The sequence below is a fragment of the Simochromis diagramma genome, unplaced genomic scaffold, assembly GCF_900408965.1.
Source record: "Simochromis diagramma unplaced genomic scaffold, fSimDia1.1 OVJJ01000603.1, whole genome shotgun sequence".
In the NCBI taxonomy this organism is placed as follows: Eukaryota; Metazoa; Chordata; class Actinopteri; order Cichliformes; family Cichlidae; genus Simochromis; species Simochromis diagramma.
Genome location: NW_024387414.1, coordinates 19211402 through 19236872, shown reverse-complemented (window position 1 = coordinate 19236872; position 25471 = coordinate 19211402). Strand labels below are relative to the sequence as shown.

The window sequence follows — 25471 nt, the reverse complement described above, 5'->3', positions numbered from 1 at the left end:
GTCTTCCCGCATAGAATCAGACAGAGATAGATCTCAGCAGAGCGGAGTGACAGGGTGAGGACTCGGCTGAGCGACTGAGAGACAGGCTGAGGTAATGTGACCAGGCCCGAGATCGTCTGCTCGGCACTCGTACGGCTGAGCTGAGCTGCTGCCTGTTTGTCTCTTTATCTCTGTGTCCTGCTACTCAAATCTGCTCTGGGAAATACTAAAGTCTTGTCTGCAGTTTCAGTCTGTCATCAGGGATCACAGCTATTGTACTTTGGGCTAAAATTTACCTGCATCTGCAGTGATTTCTCAGAGCTCATATTAACATATTAACAAGCATATTAACAACACAAAGGGAAATGCTATGTGGGGTACGTGCCACACTATCCGAAAAATACCCAACCTGCCTTACAGCTTCAACTGCTAAAAATCTAATAGTGATGCAATGGTTCTCAGTCTGTTTTATCTACCATAACCCTGCAGCCTGAATCAGAGGAGCTACAGATTTCTTTGAATGGATCGAAAACTGGTAGTTATAAAATTAGTCCTTAAATATAACAATACTAGTACAACACATACAACTCATTCTCTTAAATGTTTCTCTTATAGTTACATTTTCTTTGTTTCTGTATTTGTTGTTATTCTTCTTATTGAAACAAATTACCTGAAAGTAACTGTTTCTATAGTAAGTTTCTAAATCAGATCCTATCGAGCGTATGGAGAAGCTTCATATGTGGAAAAACTTCAACCTAACCACGTGGCAGCTTCTTCTTACACTTCTAAATGCAAAATCAAGGCCAGGTTTGTTATGTTGACTGTTGAATATGATTAATATTAAAAACCGAGGATGATTCTGTCAACAACAGCTTCAGAAGATTATGACCCCTTAGGTACTCTCATGGTAAGGGCCTGAAATATCAGAGTTTTTTTTTATTACCAAGACGCGATCAACAGGAATGTCTTTTAAGGTAGACTTGGATAGTTAGAGTTTTAACAACTTTCTGTGTCAGCTGTTGTACTTCTAAAAAAACATTTCTTTCAACAGCCGCATCACAAATTTTTTAGATATTTTTCAGCAAACTTTCTGTCACATGGAGTTATTGAAATGATGGAAGTAAACTGAATTAAAAGAAAATAGATGTGCATAAAACAATAAAAATAATTATATAGAGTATCATGACCATCAGAATAAGTCATACTGTTACCTCTGTAAAGCCTGAACCACGAAATAAAAGCAAAAATGTTTTATATATTTTTGAAGCTGAAATTTGACTTTTTATTGGACCTTCTGACAATTAAAAAAACAGAAATTAATTTTCATAAATCAGTTTAAATTTGTATCATTTTCACTATATCTGGCATTTTTGTGTAATTCACTGCTCAGAGTAGCACTGCATGTGTCTAACTCTAAACATCAGGTTTTTCCAGAAAAAAAGGATTACACTGATCATGTACAGGTCTCAAAAACCTGTGTATCAAATATGATACACTTGGTATTACAGGGTTAACTTGTAAAAAATACTCAATGCAAAAATAATTTGCATAAATATACATTTAGTTTCCGTAGTGCCGTTTTTAGAGTCTCATTTACTTGGATAAGCACATGACTGTGTTTGGTAGTGTACTGCAGTGGGTTGTTGCTGTATGAGTATATATACTTTTAAGTTTTAATTACACCCAATAATCTTTAGCATCACTTCTTGTTGTACTGTTTAACATTCAGTGGTAACTGGGATGGGCTCCACCCTTACAGCAGCATGATGGCACGTAGTTTAATCATAGTATCTCTGTTCTGGTTCTTACTTAGTTTGTATGTAGTTTGGGGTACTTTTTTTTACATTGCTTCATGTATTATTATCACTTCCTACCTGAGTTTGTTATTTGTGTTTAGTTCCTTCAGTGTTCCCCCCTCTCATTGTCCTGTGGTTAAGCATTTGTTGTCAGTATGCCTTGTCTTCTTGTTAAGTGTGTCTTTTGATTGCATTACCCTTTTGATAACTTCCTGTTTTACTTTGAAGTCTGGTTTTCCTTCATGCACTGTGTCAGTCTTACTTGCCACCTTGTGACTGTCCTGATTGTTTTCACTTGTCTAAACCCTTTCATCCCCCTCCTCTCTCTCATTGGTCTTGTCAGATTGCTTGTCTGCCCTCCCTGCTGAATGTATCTTCCCCACATGTTACCGTCTACATTTTGTTGTGTTTGTGCGAATTTGGTGTGTTTGGCATTTTGGGGCTTTGTTCTTGCCTAAATAAAAGATTAGACTTGTTCAGTGTCGAGTCCTCCTCCACCCACTCCATCACGTGGCACACAAACATTTACATCTTCTTTCTTAACAAGCATCTGAAGACACTGCTGCTATTTGATTATTATACATGAGAATGAGAAGATTTTGTTTGATGAAAGAGCTCTGGCAGAATAATAAGTGTTCATGAATCCACAAAGAATGATGGTGATACATAACATGCAATGGCCTTGCAGTAACCTCACAAAGAAAGGAAGATTTTGTGGCCATCAAGCAAACAAGTCTCTGCCTTAATCTTGCTTTTGAGTTGAGCTAACACTGTTTGACAGGATGTGAAGTTGTTCCCGGGCTCTGTGTAATGCCGTTGGTGTGGTATTGCGCTGACTTGTCATAGCACTAGCAGTCTGATTTCTGTGCCTGTAGACACTGACACAGTGAAGGAGAAAGAAAAAGACTGCTGTCTGTATTATATTTTGAAGCAAACACTTCTGCTGGTGAGGGGATGAGGGTGTAATAGTTACAAAACAGTTGGAAGGAACATTTAGGAATGCAACAGCAAATACTGAGCTATAAAAACTAAATGTTGCACAGTTGTGTGATCAGTCCAGACCATTGCTTATGGCACTCGATACATACTCTAAATATTTAAATGCTGTAACCAGAACTCTTTGGGCCTAATGGACCTTCCTGCCTACGCTGAAGAAAAATGGACAAAATGTGCATATAGCTTTCTGACTGCAGTGAATCTCAAATGCCTATTAGGAAAATTTGCACTTTGAGCATTAAAGAAAAAAAATAATCAGCACATCTCACAAAAAGATAAAAATGAAGTCGATCAAACTAACAAGTGTTATCTGGGTAGGTAAAGCCTGATGTAGCTTGTCCCTCTGTGCCAACAGACCTCCTTCTCAGTACGCAAGCCATTAAAATACACCACGAAGCCACACTTCTGCACGGGGTGACATGTTCCTTCATTACCATGAATGTCGGCGCTGTAGTTTATTTTGATTCAAACCCACACACGGCGTCTTGCTGCCTGAAAATCTCACCAGCACATAAAATGTATCCCAGAAAATAATCAGCAACATTTTTATTCCCGCTTCAAAATTGCTTGTTAAAAAGTGGACTGCCCAGCTGTTAGTTCCTGTTTGGAAGTTGTTAGCCTCATTTAGAAATGAGACTATATGTGCAAGTAATTTTTAAAGCTTTTGTCTTCCGTATAAGGAAAGGAACTCAGAGACGAGCCAGAAAGTATGGAGAGACTTATGATTTTGGTGCATTTGTAACATTTCTTGATAGAAAAAATATGTATCATTGTCACACCTATCCTTTGATTAATGCTGTATACAAATCTATACAAAAACCTTATTAGGATAGGTTACAATTACAATAAACAGCACAATAAAATGTGCTTTTACTGCTGAGAAACTAAGTTCTTCTTTTAGGAAATTCATATGCATGGTTTTAAAATAGACTCTACACTCGCCCCCCTCTGTTGGTGTTGAAGCTTGTTCATGAGGAGGGGCGTAAATCTACTGGGACATTTTGGCTCATGGATATTCAAACCCTTCTTACAGCACAGGGAAAGTAATGTAACAGGAGCTATGGAATGCAAACATTTTGTTGGAGGTGCAAAGTGTGTGACCAACGCTTCACATTTGGACAGCACACACAAACCCACCTCTCCTGGTGAAAATGGTGTGAAGAAATGCCTCCTTTGTTCTTTTTCATTGTCATCCTTGCTTTGCTAAACATAACTGTCGACTCCTCCTGTCGACTTTATTTCTTCTCAGCGCTCTCTTGTTGCACTGTGAATGTGCTTTTATATAGTGCTGTGATTTTCTGTGAGATTATAGGTTCTTTAAAACACAGAGATGTGCTTCCAGTGAAATTGTTTCGACAAACATTTTGGTCTTTTTTTCTTTTTTTTTTTTTTTTTTACAAAAACTGATGTTTTGACATTTTTTTTAAAGTTTTATTTTTATTTGTTATTTTCATTGAAGTTTAAATAAGCCATGTCAGTTACTTCATTAATGAGCTTGTCACATAGCTGTTTCATTCTTTTTCATTAGCTTTACAGGACTTTCCACAGGAATTTCCATCATGTGTAGAGTAGCAATGCAATAAATAAAAAAATATTAGGTGTTAAAGTGTTGTCTTCCATTATGTCTTTTTATTTTGCAACAAACTGCCAAGAATAAAGCGTGCAGTTAACAAAACTACAGTTTGTTGAAACCAAAAGTAAAGAATTCAAATCGAAAATGTCCTCAAGAAGTAAATAAAGTGATGACTTGTGCCGTCCATCTATCTCTCCTGAACCCTTTACTTGAATTCCATATTTATTACAACCTGGTCCAAACAAAGTCCTAACTGCTTGCAAAACTTTACTTAGAAATATTTATTGCAATGTGTCGGATCCCATTTTGTAATAAATAAAACACCAAATAAACAAAGAGCCAACCAACATAAACACTGCTTTGGCCTCTAAGAAAGCTTTTGAGTTTATATGAGTTCAAGATTTTAGGGTGCATGGTTAGTTGGCAGTTTTTCTTTCCACTAAGGCAATTTTTATTTTACTTCTCCATAATACTAGAACGACGTTAGGTCAAAAACTTCAATCTCAACACTGGTTCAGCATCACCCACACATGTGACAAAATGTATTTTGTGTGCTATTAAATTGTATACAGTTAATTAGAAATAAGAATATAAAACAGATGTTTATCTGCAATGAGTGAAGAAAAAATAAAAAGTTCTGTTTTTTTCCACACACCACAAATATATATAGGTGGCAGTCTTCTCAGAATTGATGTAATCATGAGCATAGAAAGTATCGCCAGATTTTTACCCACCATGCAGTACTTTCTGAAAAGTGTCAGATTAGCACTGAGTTTATTTTTCAGTATGACAATAACCTCAGTGCCATTGCAATAAAAGCATACCTGGACAGAAAAACATACAACGGGACATGACTGGTCATGGACTGACCTCCCCAGAGCCCAAACTTCAACATTATTGAAGCAGTGTGGGATCAGAGAACTGAAAGCAGACAACATCCAACGAGGAGCTTTGAATACTACTTACTTATATTGTTAAGAGATGCTATAGGTCAGGGGTGTCCAACTCCAGTCCTCAAGGGCCGGTGTCCTGCAGGTTTTAGATGTGTCCTTGATCCAACACAGCTGATTTAAATAGTTAAATTGCCTCCTCAGCATGTCTTGAAGTTCTCCAGAGACCTGGTAATGAACTAATCATTTGATTCAGTTGTGTTGACCTTAGGGTGATATCTAAAACCTGCAGGACACTGGCCCTCAAGGACTGGAGTTGGACACCCCTGCTACAGGTAATCCTTCATTGTTTTGTGAGCTTTAGAAGCATTTTATTATAGTTTTGAGTAGTTAGACATAGCAGCTATGCGCCTCAGTTGCGTACTATATAATGGCGGTTAAGCTAACGGTAAAAACTAAAAATGTCTATTGTCATCCATTTTGTAAGGAAATGTTCAAATACAAATAGTAAGAACTTCATCATTATTTTGGTTTATTAATTAGCTCTTTCTTCCACTGTGTGACATTGAGCAGTACGGAATGTAAAATACTTAATGTTCATCTTTGATTGCATTAAACTACTCCATGAGAGAAGCAACTGAAAATCACTCTTGTGATTCTTTCCCCCCTGTTTTCAGGTGGTGTAACAGCTGCATGCCATTCTCCCCTGCAAATGCAAATTCTTCATCCTGTCACTCAAAGTGTGGCGGGTTCCCTTTGAGTGGCTTCTCATTTGAAGTGTATGTACAGGCCTTGGTCTTGACAAGGATTGGGCAGTAAAATCCAAAGCTTTGATTTGTGGCTTAGTTCTTCCTTATTAGCAAGGTCTGAGACCAAAGTGCAGATTGCTCGGGTAGCAAAATTGTTACACCATGGCTGTCAATCCCACAGTTCTTCTCATACTCATCTGCGTCACCTTGATGACTCTGCTTGCTCTGTCAAATACTGTACAACCAAAATGAGAAGAGCAGTGCTCAGGTGCAGTGTTGATTGCGCAGAACATTAAAATGCAGACTTTCTCTGTGGAATCGCTGCAGTAACAAATACTCTACTTGCTGCTGCAGTACTTTGTCTTTGCATGTGTTTGTGTGTGCCTGTGAGACCTGAATACTTTACATATGCTTATGGGCATTCATGGGTGTTCCCCTTGTGTTTTTTAATTTATTCTATTTGCATTTCAAACAGCTGAAGCATCTAAAAATCTGTCACATCACTTCTTTTGGGATAACAAGATCAGAGTTGCTAACCCCATGTCTCATGCTGCTCAGGTCATTTGTTTTCATTGAGGATGGCAGAATGAGAAGCATATTAAACAAGGGATTGTTTAAATCTTTGGCACCGTTTTAAATGAGAGAGTCACCCAATTGTACTTTCTGGGTAATAGTCAACTCACCCATTATTTTTGCACACACAAAAAAAAAGATTTAAAATGAATTTTTCTGAAGTTTGAATTCTGCATTCTTGATTTGTAATGGTATTTTGCCACTTTGCCAAGGCAGTACATCTTCAGCACGGTTCATCTGTCTCCCAGCAAAATAAAAAAAAAATTTACTAAATTTCATTAAACTGTAGAGAAAACATTGGTTTTCTCCACAATTTAATTTAAATGAATTTAATTTAAATAAAATAAAATAAAATTTAATCCAGATCCAAAAATAGTTTTGGATCTGGACCACAACTTTATTTATTGGTAAAATGCTGATATATGGCATTGTTCTTTGTGTTGAAAGGTTTATTGCAATTTATTTCCACATGTGACAAAGTGGTCAAAAGGAGTTACATAAAAATAATTAAATTACAATTTCACCTCGAGGAAATATAAAGTCTTCGTACAAACCAGAAAAGGTCGCATAGGTTCAAGGATGCACTTCTGAGGCAGATTGGCTCAAATATGTCTTTATTTGTATTTATAAAAATAAATCAAAGAATAAAACAATAAAAGCTGACTGTGGCACAGCTTATTCTATAACAGTGTCCTGGATTACATAAAACCGTACATTGAACTGAACTTACCATTAGCTGAGGCCCAAAAGAAAACCACACGAAAAATCATGTCTACACCCCAGGTGCTGTACAACAAAGGACGTGTGGAAAACGACCCACCACCAAAGGTCCCATGGCTACTGGTGGCGTCCTCAGTTCGCTGTAATAAAAAACTAAACGACACATTAAAAGTCAAAGAAAAACTCTAAAAGGACACTGAGCACAGAGCTTGCTGCGCACAATCAGGAGACAATATACATTTCAAATTTGAATAAAATAAAGAGCCACACATGGACACACGCTTAGAACAAAATATAAAACACAGACTGAGCTTGCACCACGCGAGTGAAGAGTGGCCTGTGCTGGTTATGGTTGTTAAAATATTGATCGTGGTCCCTCAAAAGAAGAGGAATCCTGTACAGCTCCCCACCAACACTGGAGCAAGCCAGCTGGATAGGTTCAGATATTACAACCAACCAGCACAACGCACAGGCGGAGGATCACTCCGTTTTTGTTAAGCTTGCTGGTTCTAGCTAATAAAGCTGTACTTTGAGTTTACTTTTGTCTGAGTGTTCCTGCATTTTGGGTCTGCTCTCCACCTACCACCCAGTATGCCTTGACAGTATTTTCTGTTACTGCAGCGTGCAGATGACTTAAGCCATGAAGTGATTACACACTGGATTGGGAATTCAACTGGTTTTCTTGTAACAGTCGATTGTGAACAGTCGATTTCATGTTTAGCAATCAAACTCATTCTGTTGGAGTTGTATTGGTAACTTATTGAAGTGTTATTGGGTATTCATAACCAGCCACTTTGCACATACAGTGAGTGAAAGCAGTGGGTGGACTGAATCAGGCCAAATTAAATCGAGGTATTAGAACTGAGTGGACTCGTGTTGATCAGAGTTAGAACACCAACTATAAGAAACTTAGATTAGGAAGAAAGTGCTGTTTTATTCTCCTCTGTGTTTTACAAATTTAGGCTAACGGATTGTCACTTTTTACTTTCCCATCAGCTGTCACATACAAGTCGCCTGCTGAGTAAGCTGGCAGTGTACTGATTCCAGTGAAATACAACATGGTTTAACCAAATATGGGGATAATTTGGCACTTTTGTTTTTATATACTTAAACTGATACAGCTCTAATATCTTTGTACAAAGCCACAACCTGTCTGTCTAGAGCTAAACCCGTCTGTCTATGAGCACCTGTAGGTCCCACAAATTAACACGTTACATCATGTTTGTTTAATGTTTACAAAAATCAATGAGCAACAACAAAACATTGTGGTGTTTCTGTGAATTATGTACAGTTGCCTGGCAACCATCAGACTGGCCCATCCAAGATTTATAGTTGGTGCTAAATTGGATCGGGCAAAGGAACTCTCCGTTCTGCTAAGACTAGCTCCAGTTGTTTGTCATGAAACTACAAATATCACAGCAGTGTTTAAGGGTCACACTGCTTTGCTCTTGTAGGTTAAAAAAATTTGGAATTGTAATTTTGCACCTCTAATTGAAAGCATTTAACAGGTCTCTGTATCCACTTGAAAGGAATAGTTGGAAAGATTCAGAAAATAGTCTGAGGGTTTGTTTAAACAACAGAGTGTTTCAGTTCTATTTTTGTATACACTCTTATCTACATTTTGCATGAGAAAATCTTTTACACGTTTACAAATTGAGCTAGACTCCATTGATCTCAGACGAATGACTGGCCAAGCTAGTCCATTTCATGTACACAATATTCGTGCACAGTAGCGCATGCTCACAGCCACATGCTGCGATGTTAGCATGGAAGTGAGTGAAGAGACAAATGTTGCAGGGAAAGATGCAAAAACATTTGTAGCAATAAATCTAATGCGACACTTAAACATGAACATTTTACAGACGGTAACAAGAAGTGGCTAGAGCTAAAGCTATCAGAGCCAAGGATAACACATCATCTTCTGTATGAGCAAAGGATCAAGGCACTTTGGAAGAAAATTATGGAAATAAATGTGAAAGAGAAAAGGGTTGTTGTCCCGTTATCTCTTGAAAGTGTGCTGTGGCATCTGGCAATAAGATGTTAGCAACAGATCCATTAAGTCCTGTAAGTTGCGAAGCAGATTGGACGTTTTTTGTCTGGCACATCCAAACAGATGACTAATTGGATCGGGTTCTGGGGAATTTGGAGGCCAAGCCAACATCTCGAACTGTTTGTTGTGCTCTTCAAACTATTCCTGAACCATTTTTCCTTAGATTCATTATCCTGCTGAAAGAGGCCACAGACATCAGAGAATGTTTTTTCGATTACAGAGTGTACACAGTCCATAACAAAGCTTAGATAGGGGGTACATGTCAAGCTAACATTCACATGGAACACACTACTGGCACCATTTTCTTCCTTTTCCCATAGTGCATCCTGGTGCCACGTGTTCCCCAGGTAAGCAGTGTACACACCTGCCATCCATGTGATGGGATTCATCAGAATTGTTAGTGCTTTTTGGACCAGAGTTAGCTTGGACCACCCCACAAGAGCTGCAGTTTTGGAGATTCTCTGACTCAACCATCTTGCATCACAATTTGGTCTTTTTCAAATTTGTGCAAATCCTTGCTTGCCCATTTTCCCCACTTCTAATGCATATTGCCATGGATGAAACCCATAGCTGTACTGGCCATTGGGCATTTGCCCAGTGGGCTGATGGTGATTTTTCGTTTTTATGGGCCAATGTTTTTTTGTATGTTTGGTTTTTTTTGTAACAGTATAAACAATGAAAAGTGGCGGATTGGCCAGACGCTGACCGATGTGTAAAAATAACTCAGTTGTTTGGTGGAGGTGGCTATGTTGGAGCTTCCACAGAGGCCAGCAAGTGGATGAGGGAAAGGGGAGGCAGGAGGAGAGACCCGAGGCGGCCGCAGGTCCGAGTGTCAGGTGAACTGAACTTCAGGTGAGAAGTTATGACCTGCAGTCTATCTGGGTCAGATATAAACCAAGTTTAGGTGGAGTTTATTATTTGTGCTAACTTTTTACAGTTAGTTACCATAACTCGTACTGTGTACTAGCTAGCATGACGGAGTTTATATACTGCTGGGTGGGTGCTATGATGTTACTGATAGTGAACTTTATTTTATTCATAAGGTTCGTTAGTAGAGTTGCCAACCGTCCTGTAAAAAATGGAATTGTCTCGTATTCAGAGAAAATATTACACGCTTCGTATTGAGCTGAAAAGGAACACATGAAAAAGACACAAAGCTGGAGTTATTCTGCTTCTTTACGCTGCACAGCTGCCTCTTCTTCTCTCATTCTCTCCCCCTCCCTCTCCTGTTGCTACTTCAATCATGAAACTGATCAATGATCAGCTTTTCTGACGCAAGTCCCGTCTGTCTTGTTTGTTTATCGCCCACTTTGCGCCAGAAAGAGGAAAGCAGCAAATGTCAAGCTAAACAACAGCAGCAGCACGTTTAAGCTTGATCAGCTGTTGTTAGAATTAATTTAATATTCATTTCTAGTATCAGCTGATGTTTGCTGGAGCCACAGCTGTAAAAGCTGCTGGTCATGATATCGGTTTGGATATGTGGTGAGAGGAAACATGAAGATTAAACCAGGAGATGTCCTTACTGAATCATCAGAGCTGAACAGGTGATGGAGAAACAGGTTTACCTTATAGGTGACATGAATGAGTTGAAGGGAAGTTATGAACTGTTTCTGAGAGACAAATAACACCAGGATCCTTTTCTAAGTAGCTGACAGCTGGTAACTGTGCAGGGGTGGGTCTAGCAAAGTGTTGCCAGGGGGCCAGGTAGGGCATTAACAGGGAGAGGAGGGCACAAAGAAATACTTGTCTTTCTTATTTAATTTAAAATGTCTAGCTTTTAATAAATATTCATTCTAGTCAATGCAATTAAGCATCATCTAGGAAGCATCCCAGCTCAGAACCAGCTGTGTATTCTTAAAAATGAGTTATACATGCCTCTGTCTATATCTATCTAAGAGTGAAAATATTTTCTCTTTTTACTCTTAATAAAAACATGCAACATTTGTTTCTCTGTTAGTTTGTGAAAGGAGAGTGGCTTTGACAAGATTGTAACAACTGGTAATGCGGTGCTGTTTTATGATTACATGGACTGAACCGAGAAGTGGTTCAAAAAGTAAATACCGCAAAGTTGTCAGATAGAAGCCTATTTCAGAGTTTCAATATGGCAAGCAATCTGTTTTCCCGGACCTCATCTAATTGAGTTCTGTAAGGACATTCAGAAAAAGGCTATTGATGGATTTTCTCCTGCAATATACAGGGGATTATAGCTTGTTGTGTGGTGTGTGTACCCTGGATAAGTTCAGAGTCAGGTGGTCATAGAAATGTGCTTCTCTCTTTTTGCAGCACATACCATTAGATCAGTGCTCTCCATCTGCTTGACAGATGCTGTTTGCTAGAAATGATTAATTTTGCATCTAGGTCAGAACATTTGTTTGGAGCTTTGAACATCAAACAAATGAAAACATGAAAATGAAATCCAAAAAGGATGCAAATGAAAGATGAGAAGGATGTCTTCTAACTTAATTGAGCCACTGTTACAGATCAAATTAGTATTGCTCTTTAGCTTTATCTGTAGCTGTGCTGCTGGATATTCAGACACACATCATACAGATTTTTCCATTTAATTTGCCGCAGTTTTCAGTGTGTTATTAGGAACAACATGGTGCACTGCATTTGAAATGCCAGCTCAGAGTTGTAACCTGTAGTTTAGTATTTATGTATCAGGTTAGTGTATAATATGCATATTTTAATTAGCTATTACTAAAATTGTGGCTTGTAAAATGTTTTTTTAAATATAAAATATCCTGAAAAATAACGAGTAATGAGTGTACTTTTTCCAGCTGAAATGCTCTGAAGAAGATGAATGGCAGTACTCAAGTACCCCAGTTTCTATTGAAGAGCACTACTTCGCTTGCTCTGTGTAATTGTTTTCTATCCCTGACAGATAAGACCATGGACAAAGTAACCAGAGATACACTGTGTGAGGCAGCTGCACAGAAGCTCGTGTTTCCTCTGTGTTACCAGCTTTCAGCATTCAGTACCATCTCAGAACAGCATAGTGTTTAGGAGTTGCGTGACTCCAAAGATGACACATTAACTCAGCTGTCAATAACATGAAACCACACGGCTTTTTGTGTTCACATAGACAAAGTGAAGTCTTTCAACAAGCTCATCCAGTGGAAGAACAGAACCTCGATATCCATCGTGATGCGTTTTCCTGTTTGGAGGGACGGGGGATCTGTGCGCTAGGGAACAAGAATAGAAATTGAGTTTTGCTCCAGTACTCACAAGATGTCTTTTTCAACATTGATGTGGGAGTGGAGGGGAGAGTCTAAAACCAGATTGAAGTGATTAGAGCGTCTAGGACGTGACTTCATGAGTATAAGCCTTTTTCCCTTCTTCAGATGAATGCGCTGTCTGAGAATTTTTCAAGTCAGGGGTGTCAAGGGGTATTTTCAGTAATCAGTCTGAAGTCAGATTGTTGTATAAGAAAGATGAACTATAGATATGTGTCTGATCTAACCTAATGCACTCTATGTATGACAGCCTCAGACTGAATCAGCTATTGAGTTGTGATTAAATTTTGATTAACCCAAGCTGTCTCAGATGTTCCTTGTTCCTGTGTGATTTGACAGGCAGGGCTTCACTGAGGCAAAACACCATAACTTCTGTCTTCAGAAGAGGATTTCCTGCTCTGATTAATATTTGAAGGGCCTTCTTTGAAAAAGTGGTTGCAAAAATCAGATGTGGAAAGGGATAGATGAGAAGATTCTGATTATCTACTATAACCATCATCTAGTTATCTTAGCTTAGCATAAAGACCGGAAACAGCCTGCATTTATTCATAAGTGTCAAAGCACAAACTTACAGTTTAGACAGTATTAAAAACACTTTTTTGGTTTGGTCACTCAAGATTTAAGAACTGGCGTGAGTCTTTGCTTTGGACACACTTTGCTCTTTCTATTTTCAGTCTGTAACAAGGTAACTGGAGCAGTTTCTTGCAGCAACTTTACATTTGTTGCCAAATGCGAGGGAGGAAAGTCACCACGTCTAACTTTCAGTTGCATTGTAAATAATCCATTTCCCAAAATTTCACACTAGTTCCATATACACATCTTGAAAACTCTGTTTTACATATATGAACATTTTAACTGAAGTGTGTGTGTGTGTGTGTGTGTGTGTGTGTGTGTGTGTGTGTGTGTGTGTGTGTGTGTGTGTGTGTATGTATATATATATAAATATATATGTATATTATCATTTATAGCTCATCTCATCTAACCTGCTACCTTTCTCTACGGGCAATATTTGATTGCTTAACACAGCTGTTATCATTACATATTAATTAATATTTAGTTAAATATTTGTTATTAAATTATTAAAGTAATTGCTTAGTAATCAGTTCAATAATCTTTTTTCAACATTCTTGTAGTTTTTGAAGTATTTAATGGGGAACTGCCGTGAATTGAAGGCACAGTCTAACATTTCAGCTACACAGGTGGTATCCAGAGCTGAGGTGGGTTCTTCCAGTTTAGTTTTGTTTAGGACATTTGACTCCTTAAATTCCTTAAACTCAGTAACATAAGATTATGATCAGTAACTTGTTGAGGGGCACCTGATGGATGTTAAAGAAGACAAAAAAGAAAAACAAAAAATGCACACAATCTTTCCATGAAGGCACATTTGGCTCCAGTATGAAGTTACTAAAATGTAACAGCAAACAGAATGCAGACGTCACAGTCAATACTCATTTTCACAGTTTAATCTGATTCATGGGCTTCTGAATGGAACCTCATCCATCACTGTCAACATCCAGTTAAACTGTAATGAATAAAATGTCACCATATCTACATCCTTTCACTCGTTAACACATACTGAGTGGAACAAGAGCAGTACAATGAGCCATTTAAACATATGCGTTAATGGCTCAACTGACTGGCAGACACAGAAAGAAATTGTTTCAACTCATGAAAACAATGTGGAAATTAATGACCCACAGTTCTAAACTGGGGAAAAAGAGCACACAGATTTCAGAATTGCACTAATCAGTGTTTTCACAAGTTTAAATTATGTGGAAGGTGAAAGTTGTTGCTGAGAACTTCAGCTTTATTTGTTGCAGTCCGTTTTTGCTGCCAACATACAGAAAGAAGAAAACTGTAAATGACTGAATAAAGCATTAGGTCCTAAAACCTAAACCGATTCTTCTTGGTGAAGTGTAGACAATGAGTTCATTAGTCTCAGAGCCTGAGGAAAGAAACTCCTCCGATGTCTGGTGGGATGGCGGGAGATACTTTGGGTTGAGTAAGTATTGTCTCTTAGTATCCTTTGGGCTGTGCACAGACAGCACACACATATCAATTATAAGTGCATGGGTGCTAATGATGTTCTGGGCAGTTTTAATCACCTGCTGCAGAGCCTTCTGGTACTGAGCTGTCCACACTACTATTTGGGGCTCTTTTCAGTTTGGATGCTTTCTGTTGTTTGTCTGTACAAGTTAGCAGTAACTTGGTGCTAGAACACAGCTTTCTTTAGTTTCTCTCATAAGCACAGTACTTACTGAGTTTCCTTTACCAGGGTGGATCCTTATAATAACGAGTCCAAGAATCCTAAAGCTGTTCATAGTTTTGAGCCATAGTTTGTTCGCCACTCTACCAGGATTATCTGTTAATTGTTACTGGTATCATCCTAAAAACATCAAAAAGTAGGCACACATAATAAAGCTGCACAACTCATTTTCAGTCAGCACTCATGAGTCAGTTTTTACAATAAGGTTATTAATGTCTACACTTTCTACTGCATCTGAAAAAAGGATTTATAGTACACTAAAGAGTAGTGTGTTCATTATTCACTGATTGTATCTAATGCTATCTAATTTTATGTGATTATACATGGAATTATACAAGTTGTGCCACTTTAAAAATCAAACTCCTACCTGTGCTCTCAGCTTTTTGTTTCAGTTGTCGTTAGTTTGATGGCACAGGTTAGGATAAGTTGTTTATTAGATGCAATGGGTGCCTTTTCACCATCCATTAGTGCTCTTTTTTTTTGCTTGCTTTTAAACAGTTATGGTTACATACTTACTTTTCACCTTTTTATACTCATATTTTGAGTGTTTTTGCCATAAATAGAAAAAAATATATATCTGTAAGCACTATTGATATCATTGTTATTTTAATTTTTTACACGCATTGTGAGAATATCATTAATTCTTTTGGCTAATGTTACTGTATGTGTAGTTATGTGAAAGCCCTGCTGGCATCAGTTAAAAATCTCCTGGCTGGTCAAACATCAGCTGATTCTTCCTCTTGGTTTTATCCAAGCAGGGAACTTCAAGTCTGCTGCGGCAAATCTTTCACCCACCGTTATGCTGTTTTACTTTCCATGCAGCGCACAAAGATATGCACAAAAACAAACAGATTCGTTAATTTGCATAGGTCATTCCAGTGCAGGATTAAAAGGGCAAAGATTAAAGGTGCATCTGTATCTGAATGCAATTACATCCTGTCAGGTCTCTTCAGTTAATACGCTCACCTATGGTCTGGTTCCTGGGGATATCTGAGAATATGCAGCTTAGGAGTTGTAGCCATGGAAACGCAGTTACAACACAGATTCATTCTCACAGAAAACAATTAACAGTGACATTTATCCACATGTGAAACATTTTGGCTGCTTGGTGAACACAAATTTCACGCCCACGTGCATTGTTCTGGCGAATCTGTTTTTCTGCTTAAACATTCTCCATTACATTTCTGGCTTGCTGTACATTGCAGGGGAAGATTCGTTTCATCTTTGGCAGGGTTTATGTTTATTTTTAACGCAAAAGTGCCTGCTTTAGCTTTTCCCTGTTTCTGCTTCTCTCTCTGTGTGTGATGTCCCACACACCCTGCAGTACTGACAGCTTCCCCTCAGCTACCTGTGGCTCACCTACAGGAGAGACAACAGAGAAAACTTTCTGTCTCCATCCTAGGGGGTGCTCAGATAGTCTCACTTCTGACAAGCTGCTTCCTTTTGCCATATGGTATTCTAAACTCAGTTGAATCCCCTGATCACATCTTGACTTGTGCCAGGAATATATTCCTCAATGTTTCATGCTTCTGTGTCGAGGGCAGAAAATAATGACAAGATGTGATAGGTTGTCTCTCAGAGCGTGCTCCCATAAGAAGCAAAAAGATGAATGTTAGACGTAGAAAGAGACTGAGATATCGAGGGAAAAGAGAAAAGAGGAGGCGCGCTCAGATTTTATTTTAAGAAATGGTTTGGCATTTTGGGAAATGCGCCTATTTGCTTTTTTGTTGAGTTAGAACAAGTTCATGCAATCTGCATATCTCTACAGTTTAGTGCTGTGCATCCTAGAAATCATTGGCTAAAATCAGAGGTGTGGACTCGAGTCACATGACTTGGACTCGAGTCAGACTCGAGTCATTAATTTTATGACTTTAGACTTGACTTGAAAAAATGTTCTAAGACTTGTGACTTGACTCGGACTTTTACACCAATGACTTGGGACTTGAATTGGACTTGAACCGGTTTACTTGAAAAGACTTGATATTTTACCCCAAATATAAAATTTAACATGCATATTATATAGAGATTGAAAATGTGACGTCATTCACGGGTAGAACCGCAAAGGATTCTGGGAACTCGTGGCAAGCGGTACTAGCGCACGCAGGCTTTCAATTAAAATCAGTTATACAGCGATAAAAAGAAACACAAAAATGTCAAGAAGCTGTTGTATTATTAACTGCAATAGCCGGTCGCATGACAGCCACGGGAAGCCGACGGATAAAGAGATCGGTTGTTATCGGATTACGTCGTTGAAGAGAAATTGTCAGCCATGTTTCCGAAGTAACAAAGACGCGACGGATGGCCTGGATTGCAGCCATTCAAAGATCAAATATAACGTCCCAGAACACTCCAGCTCACAGGTTAGTCTGCTCCAAGCATTTACACGAAGGTCAGTGTTTTTTAGTAGTTAATACGTCATTTTCATAACATAATTAGTGATATAGGTTACAAGCAAGTCTGGCGCTGAACAGAAATTGTCGCGCTATGCTCCTTTATTTATTGTGTTTATTGTGCATAAATAGTGAATTGTCCTGACACAATATTGCGTTTCGCTTCTGTTATTATGGTACATTGACAAAAACATATACTTTTATTCACAGGATAAAACAGTTGTTTTGTATCACTAATTGTCCAGTACGATTACAGCATACAATATTATTGTCACTGCTACATTTCTGTGATGGGTACCAGAAATTATTTCCACTACTAATTAATTACTGTTGAGCTCAAAGGTCCTATTAATAAACGGTTAACGAATGTGTATTTATGACGACAATTTGTGAGACTGGTAAACTTATGATACGTACGATGGTCTTTCGTTCTACACGGTGCATTTCAAGGTCCTGCACCCATCCGTCGGTAAACTGTACCTGGGCTTGTTGCAGTGACCTGAAGTTACTAAACTTCATGAGTGTATGCACTCACTCCAAGAACCGTATGATTATAAATATGCACATAAATATGCTACAATGAGATAGCTGACTTCATCTAACTAGCAAATGTTGTCCAGGCTACGTTGGTGATGCAGTTTTTTTTAATATGTATGATATTTTTGTCATGCGATTTTAAAGCTGGTCCTACAACCGCATCCAAGAATAACATGCAGCTTATCTCAGAACTGTCGGTGAAAATTATTCTTGGAGCTAAGTTTAATTGAGCTGCATTTTAAAGAGGTGCAATTTCACAATTTGTGTATATTTTCTAAGTTCACTATTTTGTCATGTGTTGAGAAAAACACAGATTTTAAAATTACATGGTCTAATATTTACATTTAGCATATAACTGCAACATTATTTTTTCGTTGTTTTTTTTTAAAGACTCGAAAGGACTTGAAATTCAAAGTTTCAGACTTGTGACTTGACTCGGACTTTTACACCAGTGACTTGAGACTCGACTCTGACTTGCCTGACATTACTTGAGACTTGACTTGAGACTTGAGGATAAAGACTTGAGACTTACTTGAGACTTGCAAAACAATGACTTGGTCCCACCTCTGGCTAAAATCACTCACAGTCAGTACAGCACTCATACTGTAGCAGTTGTTACTGAATTGGTTGTTTCTACACATTTTTACTTTTTTAAAATCTGTTTCTTACCCCACTTAAAATATGGTGGTTGGGACTGAGGTTAAAGTTCAGATTTGACCTTAAACACACAAATGTAAATATTACCTTAGTTTGTGATGTTTACATTTGTGTTTTTCCTTTTATCTATTGGAAATATGCTGTCATATTGACTAGGTCACTCTGGAAAAGAGGAATTTTAGGCCTTACAGAGACTAAAATCCAGATAAGTAAAGGACATAATAACAAAAAGCAAAACTAGACATAGTCATACTTATTGATAGTTTACTTTAAAGAAGCTATGGAAGAGATAATGCTTTTTCCGTATTACAATATTTTAGATATGGGTAATAACAAAAGCATAACAATAATAAACACACAAAAAATGAAATAAAATTAACACTGGGGCAAAAAACCTGTGCCTGGCATGGTTTTCTAAGCACTGAACCTTTCTAAGCACTTAACTGCAATAGTGACCCAAATTAATTTTGACACTGTGATTTTCAGTGTTTCGTGTCATTGACCAGTGACACTCTGGCTCAAGCTCTCAGCTCAGAAAGCTCAGAAATGATTTGACCCACAAACCCCTGTAAAATGGGATGGATGGATTTTGTTACCTTTGAAATGATCTGGAGTTTTCCGTTCCCCTCTGCGTCCAGTCTTCATGCTACAATAAGTTCTATGACATGAAAGCAGTAACCAACTTCTGACTCTGAGTAACAAGTGTGCAAATAGATATTTTTCTTTTCCTCAAAAGATCAACTGTTGTGTTAAAAAAATCTTAGACTGAACTAAATTGAGGAAAGACATGCAAGAAATAAGATGACTCAAGAAATAAATTACACTTCAAATACCAGGAACTTATCACATACTTGCAGAGGATCTGATGCAGCTTATATTCAGCAGCAGTTTTTGCTCATTACATGTCAAAATGAAAAATATAATCAGAGCTTAATTTGTTTGAAGTACACATAATTGTTCTGTTTTACTGAAAGATTGAATATGAAAGATTACTAGCAACTGTTGCATAATCCATAATCCAAAGTCCTGTTTTGTAAAGTGCATTGCATGTTCATATAGTATTGACTTGTCAATGACAAGGTTTGCAAATCCCAAAGCAAGCTTTTGTTTATCTTCATTCTGAACACTAAAGGTGTCCATAATTTACAGAAGAAAAATGAACATGAAGTATTAAACAAGTCTCTGCATGACCACTGATCTGCAATTTTGCTGTGAAAACACTAGCTGGTGGTGGTCCATTCACTTACAGTCGATTAATGGCAGCATATAAAGAACTGCCGGAACAGTTGCTGTGAACTGTGTTGATGTGACGTGCAGGTCATTTCCAGTGAGGTAAATTCCAGGTTACAGCGTTAAGTTATAACATAGGGTTTTACTAGGGTTTTGTGGTTAACCATTAGCAGCTGTCACCATGCTGAGATTGGGTAAGGTTTACAGGGTTATAGTTACAGCGCTTTTTTCTGCTAATGTGGAAACATTTCTTTCCCTTTCTCTACGGCTTTTTACATTTTTGTTTGTTTTTAAATTGGTTTCCTTCCCTGAGCTGCCTTTGTGATTGCCTGATCGGTCCCGATTAGTTTCACCTGTTCCTTGTTACCTTGCCCTCCTGCCTTAATTAGCTCATGTGCTTTCTTAGGTCTTTGTCAGCTCATCTGTAACCATTACCTGTGTTCCACGTCTGTGCTTCTTGCCTTTGTCCCTCATGCTATTTTATGCTACCCCACTTCTTTTGTGCCTCACTTAGTGTTTTTTTCCCTAGACTTTATTATAACATTTGTTGAATTTAGTAATTTTTGTTAATGATGCTCAGCTTCATATTTGCAGTTATTTTTTCTGTCCTCCCTTTTACAACACATAGAAAATTACTTAAAAATACACAAAATTGTTATTTTCTTCTTAAACAAAGAGTGAAATCATTATTCATTAATCTCTACAAGAAATGTCCCACAACATAAACAAAGGTTTCAGCAGCATTATGTCGGACTTTAAGTTTGAACTGTGTGGGGAAAAAAGAAAGAAAAATCAATTTAATCAGTAAAGCAGGGAGAAAAACGGTGGGGAGTCAGGAACTCAAATGTTTTTGCTGGACACATTTTCACCTAGAGAGCCACTTCATTTACTCAACTGTAAACACATTTCCTTCAGTGCCCTGTGGTTCATGTTAGTTATTAAAAATATCTGATATATACTTGTACAAGATAAAATCAGAGCTGCTAAGTTTAAATTGAAGAAAACTTTTCTCACTATGCGGAACGCCAGAAAAAAAAAGAAAGTTAAAAGTCAATTTTTGCTCGTGTTAAAAGTCAGTTTTTAATTCCCATAGCATGAGAAGTGTAATTTTGCAAATGCTACATCTCAAAGGGAAGACAGGCATATTATCACTGTGGCTTCATCAAAACCAGGCCAGCGCTTTTCTGAGAAACTGAATGTGACTCATTGATTCTCAGACAAGAGCAGCTCCACAGCTCCATCTCTGTGGGATACATTTAGATGTAGCTACATCTCCACATTTACAGGAATTTAATTCTCTGCTGTGTACTTTGTAAACCCTTTATTGAGTTATTTTGAGGCACACGATTATGTGCTAAATCAACAAGGGTGAAATATGCATTAAATACAATGAATTTTAAGCAACTATCCAAACAAAGAACCCCTATTAACAGACATGCCCAGCTTAAAGGTGAAAGGAAGGTTTACAGAGTGCATCAGCGGGCAATCAAGACAAGAGCTCTGCTAAAAGAAGATAAAAGCAATGTGCATGGGAGCACTGTTTTGGAGTTCTTTCATTCAAAAATTCAAGCGTGCCGAGGCTCTCTTATTGCATATATTAGGACGTGTTAGTGGGGAAGTCCTTTTGATGAAAGTGGGTTTCCATGTATATTTAATGCCATGGTTTGCTGAGCTCTGCTTGAATGTGAATAGTAACGAGGACTGGCATGTTAGAAGCAGTCTGTGCCACTCGCCTCGTCCCCAGGTGCCTACAGTTAGACTAGATAGCTGCCCCATTTCTCCGCTTCTGCCCCAGCATTTATCAGTACAAACTGACAAGATCACTGCCGTAGCTCTGTACCTTTTAAATGTTCTATGTGTGTGTCTTAGTCAGAGTTAAATAAAAGGTCTCTTTGAAGGTCAAATCTCAACATAGAGCAAAATTTCAGCCTCAGCATCTTGTTGCTTTTTAATTTTAGTTTTTAACTGGTCCTTCTTTAGAAAGCTCGGACGCTGCTATTTAATTTTTTTCCTTAGCAGTGCAGCTTTCTCTCTTACATTGTCACCATTGTCTCATATTAACCTCCAGGTAAACTTGTCTTCTTATGTAGAGACATTAGAGTGAGGCTATTTGCAAATATATCATATATACACATAACAAACACAGCAAATATTTTAAAGTATAGATTTCGGAAGATTTATGCCAGCATTACCCCAAATTACAAGTAAATCAGTGTGTCACAGCAACTCCAAGTGTTTGGATTGATTGATTGGACCAGTCGGAGGACCACGGTTTTGTGTTTTGGTAGGTTTGCTGTCAGGCAATTGATGATGCTCTATAGTTCAAAAAGTTTGTGCTACATCTAAGTGGGTCAGTTTGCCGAGTGGCTTCTTTAATGTTTAATCTTCCTTGTTGTTGACAGGTAGCAAAAACACATTTTTAAACAACTAAACTGCAATTCTTCCATCCCCAAGTGAAAGCCCCAACATGGTTTCAGCAGGTGTCTGAAACCTAAACAAAACCATTAGCAAACCATTTCCTGAAAGAAAGTGATTTGCAAAAAATTCAGAAAATGGTCTCAGAGTTCAAAGTGACACCATCACAGTGCTTGCTTTTTCCAACCAACAGCCTAAAGCTGGAATTACTGAAATGGAGTGGAGCCCATTTGCATGTTTAAAAAGTGGCAACTGTGAAATTTTGCAGCATTTGTGTATATACAATTCAATCTGAAGAAAGATTTTTCAGCTTTTGTGATGCCACTCTGAGGAAATTTATACAAAAACGTCTAGTTAAACATTATCTGTCTTGCCTTGTCTTCCTCTGTCTGACAGATGGTTTTGAGAGTGTTTGAACTCCCAACAGTTATCTCTGTTATCTGTGCCACTTCCAGTATTTCTGTATTTGTGATTTCTAAATCCAGCAGGGGTCTGTATTATGAAAGAGGATTTGGACTTACCCAGGCAACTTCAGGGTTAACCCTGGGTTTTCCTTATTGTCACCATGGTAACTTATGTTGCAGGCCTAACCTGCTCCAAAGCAGATCGTGTTCCTAGATTAACAGAAAATTACCACTTGCTGAACAATTAGAGCTCAAAAAAAATCCTGTTACCATTCCTGGAAGTCCCTCAGACTTCTGTGCACAGATGAAACAAAGGTCTAAAGTGTTTTAATATCATCTAAAGTCTTTGTATTTCCCTGATGAGCAGCAGTACGACGTTTAGAGAAGAAGTGACAAAGTACTGGTACTCTTAACTTCTACAATTAGCATTTTGGCCAACTTTCCTCCTGGATTCAAAGAAACAATGTTATTAATTAAGTAGGTCTCTTCCAGTCATAACATCAAAATTGTTTGGATTGCGCACATTTATGCAGCACTTTTAACGGTAAATGACTGTAAAGTGCTTTTCCTCATGACACAGTACTAGCAGTGTAACAAAAGTGTCTAACTTCTTGATGTTTTTCTAATATCATAGTTTTATCTTCCTGTTTAGGATCAATCACACCTCTGCCTGTGGACTTTACTGTTTTTCTAACAAGTCAGATGGTGCCAACGCTAACCCCTTCCATGTGAGTGCACTTGTAGCTAGATTGAAAAACTCTGGGTTAAATTATCAAGCTGACAACTGCCTTTGTGTAACTGCTTGGCCTGACTGACAAGTTAGAGAAATTGAAGCCAATAATGGAAAGTTATCCTGGGTGTGTTGAGCTTTGTAGCACAGTGTGTAAACAGTCTTTTTTGATTTTTAAAATCCTGTCCTGTCTGCCAGCTTTTGCAATCAGAATTGTGATCTAAATGCACTTTGGTTCCAAACACACTTTGCTTCAGCAAGAACAGCTATATAAAATCTCTACAGGCTCCTGTTGTTCATGTGAATCTTTTATCTGCTTATTTAATCATTTCTATTTGTGTTATTTCACTTATTACACTATACGTTGTATGTCGATGTCTAAGGCAGGACAGGCAGGAAAAAAAAAGAAGCAGAGGGGGGGATGGGGGGAGATATAATAAAATGATAAAGCACAAATAGAAGTGCACAGTGTATCGCCAACTGCTGTTGCTGTAAGAAAAAAAGCCAAACACACAGCTACTGGAACACATAAATCAAAAAATATACAGATACATAAATCAACAGTCTTCTTGTAGTGTGAGTGTGTGTGGGCACGTCCCAGGGCCTCGGGGGGCACACCCCACCCTACCCTCTGGGGTCACCCAAGGCCCTGTGTGAAATGTGTTTGTTGATTTGATTGTAAGCTTGAATCCTCCATCCATCCATCCATTCTCTTCCGCTTATCCTTTTCAGGGTCGCGGGGGCGCTGGAGCCTATCCCAGCTTGAATCCTTTCAGCTGATAATTACTGCTAGATTGACCTGTTATTTCAAATACTGACCTCGAAAAAAAAAAAAGGCACTGCACTCTATAATTATTAGGCGTTATTTCAACGTTATATATTACAAATATTCAAAAATATTTACATTTAGAAAATATCAATTTCAGATTTATTCCAATATTTTCCACAACTGTACAGCTCAATCGCATAATAAACCTACAAACCCGAGACACTAAAATAAAAAATAATTACAGCAGGGACAGATTCTGAAAGCTTGCTACACAGTAGCAAATATTAACAAGTACCCATTACATATTTGAAGTCAACGAAAATCTGACTGTACTGTATTTACCACAAAATATACTAAATATACTACATTGTCAGATCTGAAAAATATCTGCCAACTATGGCTGTTCCTTTAGGCAAAATAAAATGTTTAACATTTATGATGTGATGTCGACCGGCTCTTTAGAAGACATCGTGGCTCTCAAAATGAGTGCTCCCGCTTCCCAGACTTTCACACACAGAGACTCACACTTGCATACACAAATGCACACAAAAGAGACGACTTCATTCAGTCCAGTTGCTATTGACTCCAGTGTTTCCTTCGGCAGTCAGTCATAGGGAGCTGCTAAACAGCACATTTGTGATGAACCATTTCTGTCCAGTGCATTTCTGCAGAGCCAGTTGGTAGCCAAACTCATTGTCACTGCTTGCTACAAGCTCTAGGCATCTCTTTGATTTCCTGTTTTGAATGGATCCTCCCTGAAAAGATAAAAGCAGGCTGGTTAAAATTGTGCCAGAATCCAGAAGAGACAAAAAAAATGTGTGCACAATATAACCTGCCTCTTTTTAAACCCACACTGCTGTGAATGGTTATAGATGTAAGCTACTGAGGAGCCCTAAGCTGGGTTTTTTTTTGTTTTTGGCTGATTCACACCATCCTCACTGGGCCACCAGATAGCATCAACATGGTTAAGGGCAAAAACAGCAACGTGATTACCAGCTTTGTCATTAGCTTTTTTCCTAGCAAGGCTCTGGATAAAAAAGGCTTGACTCAAAAGAGGAAAACGAGACACAAACACAACAACAGACATCCCAGACAAACAGGAAGAGAAATTGAAACCAGGGCATGAAGGACACAAACACCTCATATTAGGTTTCAGAGCTATTACAATATTGTTTAAAAAACCCCTTCATTTAATAGACAAGAAGTCTTTGATTTATTGGAGGATGGGACATATGGAGGAAGAGCAAAAACTAAGGTCCAGCAATTTATAAACTTTAATATGACACCTGCTGCCAGAGTCTGAACAGAATGAGACCATCAGCTCAGTAAAAATATTGAAGCATGTCTTCATGAAATGAGGCAGGATTTTCTCATTACAGTGTCAGGGCTCACAAAGGGCAAGTGACTGAAGAGGAGGCCTTCAACAGTCAATACAGTGTGGAGAAGGCTGTGTGGGGAGAGCTCTTTTCAGTGCTATGAGAGGAATGCAAAGGGATGTGGGAGGAAAAAGA

At 38.2% G+C, this 25471-nt stretch overlaps 1 protein-coding gene and 1 long non-coding RNA gene across 2 annotated transcripts in view; one reads left to right on the top strand and one right to left on the bottom strand.

The window, feature by feature from the left end:
* The first annotated feature begins 1899 nt into the window (after nucleotides 1-1899).
* On the top strand, nucleotides 1900-23588 carry LOC120721083. The gene is made up of 3 exons (XR_005693108.1): nucleotides 1900-1910; nucleotides 12608-12613; nucleotides 22852-23588. It is a non-coding gene; the product is annotated as an uncharacterized LOC120721083 (long non-coding RNA).
* The window catches only part of galnt18b (UDP-N-acetyl-alpha-D-galactosamine:polypeptide N-acetylgalactosaminyltransferase 18b), a 96805-nt gene continuing 94713 nt past the window's right edge, over nucleotides 23380-25471 (bottom strand). Inside the window, exon 11 of the mRNA XM_040011139.1 lies at nucleotides 23380-24715. Coding sequence (XP_039867073.1) covers nucleotides 24569-24715 — 147 coding nt within the window. The 3' untranslated portion in view covers nucleotides 23380-24568. The remainder of the gene's footprint in view (nucleotides 24716-25471) is intronic.